The sequence below is a fragment of the Saccostrea echinata genome, unplaced genomic scaffold, assembly GCF_033153115.1.
Source record: "Saccostrea echinata isolate AGI-Se365-2 ecotype Australia unplaced genomic scaffold, CSIRO_AGI_Sech_v1 ptg000029l, whole genome shotgun sequence".
NCBI classification, from domain to species: domain Eukaryota; kingdom Metazoa; phylum Mollusca; class Bivalvia; order Ostreida; family Ostreidae; genus Saccostrea; species Saccostrea echinata.
Window position 1 is genome coordinate 18,458,502 of NW_026889778.1, and position 6,000 is coordinate 18,464,501.

The 6,000-nt window shown below is 32.9% G+C and overlaps 1 protein-coding gene across 2 annotated transcripts; it reads right to left on the bottom strand.

Moving 5' to 3' along the window:
• Positions 1 to 2,277: 2,277 nt before the first annotated feature.
• Positions 2,278 to 5,257, bottom strand: LOC133194584 (heavy metal-binding protein HIP-like). 2 transcript variants are annotated; one of them, XM_061330519.1, is made up of 3 exons: positions 5,214 to 5,257; positions 3,537 to 3,682; positions 2,278 to 2,820 (listed from the first exon to the last, which is right to left on the bottom strand). In XM_061330519.1, the coding sequence occupies exons 2-3, from the start codon at positions 3,679 to 3,681 to the stop codon at positions 2,408 to 2,410; spliced, it is 558 nt and encodes a 185-aa protein (XP_061186503.1). In that variant the 5' UTR covers position 3,682; positions 5,214 to 5,257; the 3' UTR covers positions 2,278 to 2,407. The 2 variants fall into 2 exon arrangements, with proteins under 2 accessions (XP_061186503.1, XP_061186502.1); XM_061330518.1 differs by having other exon boundaries at positions 3,537 to 3,690; positions 5,214 to 5,230.
• Between the last annotated feature and the right edge of the window lie 743 nt (positions 5,258 to 6,000).

A 6,000-nucleotide genomic window follows, 5' to 3' on the forward strand; every position in this document is an offset into this window, starting at 1 on the left:
CATATAGAGACGTCACAATATACCGGTGATGGGGCTTCAAATTTTGACCTTTACTCGGCACTCAGGGCCATTGAGCAGTGAGGGATCTTTATCGTGTCAACGCCTGTCGTGACACGGGGCCTTGGTTTTTAAGGTCTCATCCGAAGGAACCGCAACTTTCATTTCAAAGTGCCGACGAGCGCATGGCGAAAGAACAGTCGCTACCCATTTTTTTTATCGACTTAGGTCAGTCGCGGCCGAGATTCGAACTCATGACCTTCCGATCACGGAGCGAGCGCTTGGAAACATCAGAGGTAGGATCAGGTGCCTAGGAGGAGTAAGCAATACCTGCCGACCGGTCACACCAGCCGTGTGCTCATTGTCATGAACAGGAAAAGGGAAAAATCAGTAGACAATTTAGACCATAGAAAATTAATGACAAATTTGCAGTAAATATTGACTAGATACACAGTGATACTCGAAATGGAAAATAAATTAATCATCATTGTCAACCAGAAAACTCCGAAGATAAATAAATATTACACAGATGTTTCTATATGATAATACGAACTCTGAATATATGGCAAAAATCTTCATAATTTTTATTAACAGTAATAGTGTTTCCATCAACTTTCGTTTGATGTCTTGTTTGTCAAAAATTCCATAATATAAGTGTTCATATTTGATATAAAAGTGTATTACAGCTGTATTACGAAAAGTGTATTACAGCTGTATTACGAAAACAAAGGTTGAAATTATTCCCTTAAGATAAATATTTGCTTTGGGAGAAAAAATCAATAACAGCATAAAGTCTTTAAAAAGGATGTCGCATTCACTCAAATATTTTTATGGTTTAATGGAGGGACTTTTATTGTTAAATGTATTTTAAACCATTGTCGCTTCATAAAATTCATTGTTGAATATAGTCTACGAAATTCGGGCGGTAGAAAAAATGTTTATTTTTATTCAATACATGTCTTTACTATCAGTGCAGGACCCTTTTATTATAAGATTTAGTGAAAACTTGTTACAATAATTGGACTTATCTTTTAGCCAATGTCAAGATGAAAGAACTGGGATTTGTGGCGTAAAACATGAACAATATCGAAAAGTTTAAATGAAATTTAATTAGAATTTAACGGTGTAGAAAAATATTATGATTTTGAAACTTTATACCATGACCCAAATTAAACAGGGTCAAAATTCACATTACACTTACTGTATATACATGTACCAGGTAGAGTGCACCCCACAAAAGTGCTAGCTTGATGCTAGACCATGTATTTATGGAATATGACGCAGAAAGGGGGACCTGATGAAAAACTTTTCATATATCTTTAAACAATGTTCAGTTAATTCAGTTGACTGAAGAACATGAAGGAAATTACTTAACCACTGATGTTTATTTGTTCAAAAAAGTCCTCAGTTTACTTCCGAATCAGCAGTTCAGATCCTAGTGTAAGTACTATATTTTTACACGTAAGATTTGGCGGTTGTGCAATCAGCTTCCGGTTGAACACACTGACAATTGCCGGTTTAAAGACGAAGAATGACCCCCGTAGAATAATGATCGGGGTCATTTTTTGGCATTGAAAAATGACTCCCAGTCATTTTTCCACGTCGACAAATAACACTTGATCATAATTCGACTTCGAAAAATGACCCTTTTCCCTGTAAAAAAAGTGGCATCAGTCTTAAAATCTGCATTCCCTACTCGAAGAGAAATGACTCCCATAGAATAATGGTTTTTTCAAAACCTTGTATGTTTTTAGGTACATGTACATATTTGCATTTTTCTTTCTGGATGAAAGGATTAAGAATTATAAATCAAAAGGCTTGTGGACCAAAATGCTCACCGGAGATGTACGTAAAATGAGGATACGGTATAATATGTTGGTCTCATTAAATCTTTCGACTAAAATGATTTGCCTTTTGTGATAAATTGTCAACATTAATCCTACGCAGGTGATAATGGTATATAATATTGTTAGATTGTCTTTTTCAGTAAAATATCCAACTAGGTATAACAGATCTAGAGATGTAATGCTGTTACATGTATGTTACATTTTAGATGCATGTTCGTTCACTCTTCGTCAGAAAAACGCAAGGGAATTAAACGTTGAGGCCCAAACTTCGAAAAGTCGAAAAAATGAACCCTTTCATTTTTCTACGGGGTCATTATTCGTCTTTACCCCGGCTATAGTTCTTCAAGCAGTGAGACAGGCTAAAAATCAGGCATTACATACAACATTGTCATTTTGTTTCCTGTCATTCTTTAATAATAGATTTCTCTAAAAATTATTGAAATGAACAATATTTATTATCTAAATTATAAGCTTTTAAAATCACTTTTATAATCAGAATATAAAATCGTGTCTTGTTCATGTTTTCATCATTTCAAGGTTATGTTTTTCCCCTTCTTAAGTTTTCAAAATGAGTTAATTTTACTTCCAGAAAAGTACGTATAGTAGCCACCGTGTATGAATATGGCAGGAACGTGCCAAACTCTGATCCATACTTTATTTCCCTTCTTCAGTTCGTGGACCAAGTGACCAGAAGTGCTGATGTATTGACTTTGCTGGTTTCCAATGCACGTATGGGCACGATCTGCATTATCTATTGTTGCAGCAATATACACGGTTCCTCCTTGTTTTGACAGGAAAGTCCACGCAAAAGAGTACACTCCCTCCTCCGGTGCAGTGAAGATGCCAGTTTCAGGGTCATAAGCTCCACCTTTGTTTAACTGGACGTTGTTGAATTGAATAGTCGTGTTTACTGGGACATTGGTGAGATGAGAATCTATGTTGGCATGGAATGCAATGATGTGGTTAGCTGTACAATCTACACGTTACGAAAAAGAAGATTGATTTATTGATTGTGTGCTTTTAAACGCCTCGTTCGAGAATTTTTCACTCATATGGAGACGTCAAAAACAGAGGAAACATTTACTTTGATCAATTGAAAAGAACATTGAGAAGAAATGATATCTTTGCATTAATATCTTAAAGACATGCTTTTAAACTTTGGGGGTAGAAAATATTTCAATATATTTCGTCTAATATAATCAGTTTTTCTGTATATCCCTAACAAAACTTTATTTATGCTTACTATGGTTAATTATAGTATAAATTTTGATATTTTGGTTCACTACTAACCTTTACCATTTAACTTTTTATTGATATTTAGCGCCTAAAATTTATTTACTTACACTCTGATGATGTAAATTTTGGAAGTAATATATAAATATTACAAATAATTTTTCCTTTTAAAATCAAATAATTGCATTTATGACTTGGAGAAAACGAAATATAACTTTTAAAATTTGAAGTCCATCGTAAAAATAATATGAATAGTATTCATATAAAATACTATACTATAGATTTACAGTAGAAAAAACTGTGATTTACTATAGTAAAAAAACATCACTATAGTACATTATTGTTTACCATATCATTTTTACCAATGGGAAAAGATATGCTGCTTTAACAATTACATGAATATCGTATGACGTTTATCAGCCTTTTACTTGATATAGTCATACCGTTTAAGAAACAAACCTTGCTTTGGCTCCCAGCCAAGTTTCTTACAAGCACTTCTGTAGCCATTCATGTCTCCCATGAATTCAGCCGGAGACGAAGCTTTTATGAGGGACAATGTAACAAGGAGGATCAACAAAGTAGGAACGACGGACGTCCACATCATTCTAAAAGACTATAACTAGTTTAATGTACTACTGCATTATTGTTATACTGACATATGATTCTTTTATTTACCAAATAAATCATACAACCATATAGGAAATGAATTCATACTAATACATTTATGAGTACAAATGAGTACATACATCTAGAATAGGTTATTACTGATAATCCTTATTTCTATGTCGGAGATTTTTATTTCATGACACACTATGCAGACTTTCAAATTGACTTTCTGGTTTCAATTAAATTCAACTCGAAGTCCATTTTGTACACAGTTGCGACTTCATGTTTATGAAAAACTGTTAAAATGTGGAACCGTCATCGATTCTGGTTTGAACTGTTGAGCGAATGTGATAAGAACTCACGATAATAGTACCCTAAATGTGTCCAAAACGAAACAAATTTTATTTTCGTGAAAGTAATGTTGCCTCTTCATTGCCCAACATCTCTGTTCGTTATCTTCACATTTCATACATGTATTTCGGATTTTTTCCTTTCTGAACTTAAGTAACTAACCATTGCAGTCAAAAATAAAAATGCACTTACATGTAACTCGATTTTGGCCAATTTAGAACATACCTAAAGACGTTAGTTTTCTTTTAAATCAATTGCACATTCGCTGAGAAACACTACTTGTTTTTATTGTTATGGCGTTGAAAACAATGTAACATCGCTTTATCAAGCGTCCATTTGCTTCATGTGATTTGACGTCTAAGAGTCATTCTGTGATATTATGTGTCCGCTCAAAACAAGGAATCTACAGTACATATAGCTGCTTTCTTCGATATGAAAACAAGTTAACAACAACAAAAAAACGAAGAATCTAATGGATTTTATGGCGTGCAAACTCTCGTTAAAATTGAATTCTGTTGAAAAGAAAATAATCTGTCTGCTATCCCTTTTAGCCTCAGTAAGCCTCAATGATCAGTAAGTGTTATATAGACTATATTATATATGAAAATGAAGGCAATATTTTTTGGCAGGCATATATTTTGTTTTGAGAAGGTTCGTCATCAAAAAATTGGTAGATATCTTCTGAAGGCGGTTATAATGTCACAAAACGTTTAAAATTTGAGGATTCTTCCTGGCACGAAATATAATGGACACGCTTGAGGTCCGATATCTCAAAATAGCCGCTATATAATGTTTTGTTTTTGTTTATTTTTGTCTTTTTATTCTTTACAATTTTATCTATATATTTTCATTTTTCTTTTTTGTTGAATATCTGTTTGGTTTATTTAACTTACTTTCAGCCAATTCAATGGATTATCATTTGGAGTTTTTTTTCTCTTTTTTTTTTTTGGGGGGGGGGGATATCAATACTAAAAGGTCCATTTTTCATAAATTTTTCGGAATAAGATGACATCAATCAAGGCTTTGAATGATTATTTGGATATCCAAAAAAAATAAAGACAATATTTTACCTCTGTTTTATTGCAATATAATTTGAAATAGAAACTCTCTAAAAGAAATAATTTTGCAAAAAAGTTTTAATAAATCATTTTCACGATTAAGTTACTCAGGAAAACTCACCCGTCTCCGGAATACGTCCGTAAACCAGTGCTGCTGCTAATGAAAGTGATTTGCAGAGTTTACATGATGAATTGACATCTATTATTCAGTATGTAAGTGCAATCAACGTGAATAATACATGTAAATTAGATATGACTAGTTGCACTTTTTTAACTGGTGATGAAATCACATGGTATACATGCTCATTTCATCCTTAAATATAAAGTTATTCTTTGGTGTTACGGTATCATTTAGGGCAATAAAAAATTAGCCTGCATATAATTGCAACATATAATCTTAGCAATTGAGATAATTCCATCACCTTTCATATATGAGAGATGAAGTCAATTTAAAACGTGAAAAAATCCATTCGCAATACTTTTATGTGAATACTACTAATTTGAGCCAAAAAATAAACAAATAAACAAATTGGAATTATAATGATTGTCAGATTTTTTTCATTTTCATTGAAGTGTTTATTGACAAAAGAATACGCTGAATTTGCATTTAAAATGTCAGGGACATTATCAATTATTTCAAGCCTTCTAGTTAGTTTAATGCATTGCACGGTAGATTACCTTTGACAATAACAACTGAATAATTGAAAGTATCTTCTAGAATGATAATAACTTTAGGATAAGTGATGAGGTTAAGAAATCCCCTGTCGTCCAGACCACTTTGTGAAATGATGTTTTCATCTGAAAAACATTTCTGAACCTCACGTTTTACACTGGAGAATGGAAGTGCTGAAGGAGCACAAGTAGTTTTTATCCTAGTAGAAAACGATGCATTGTATGTACATGCATAA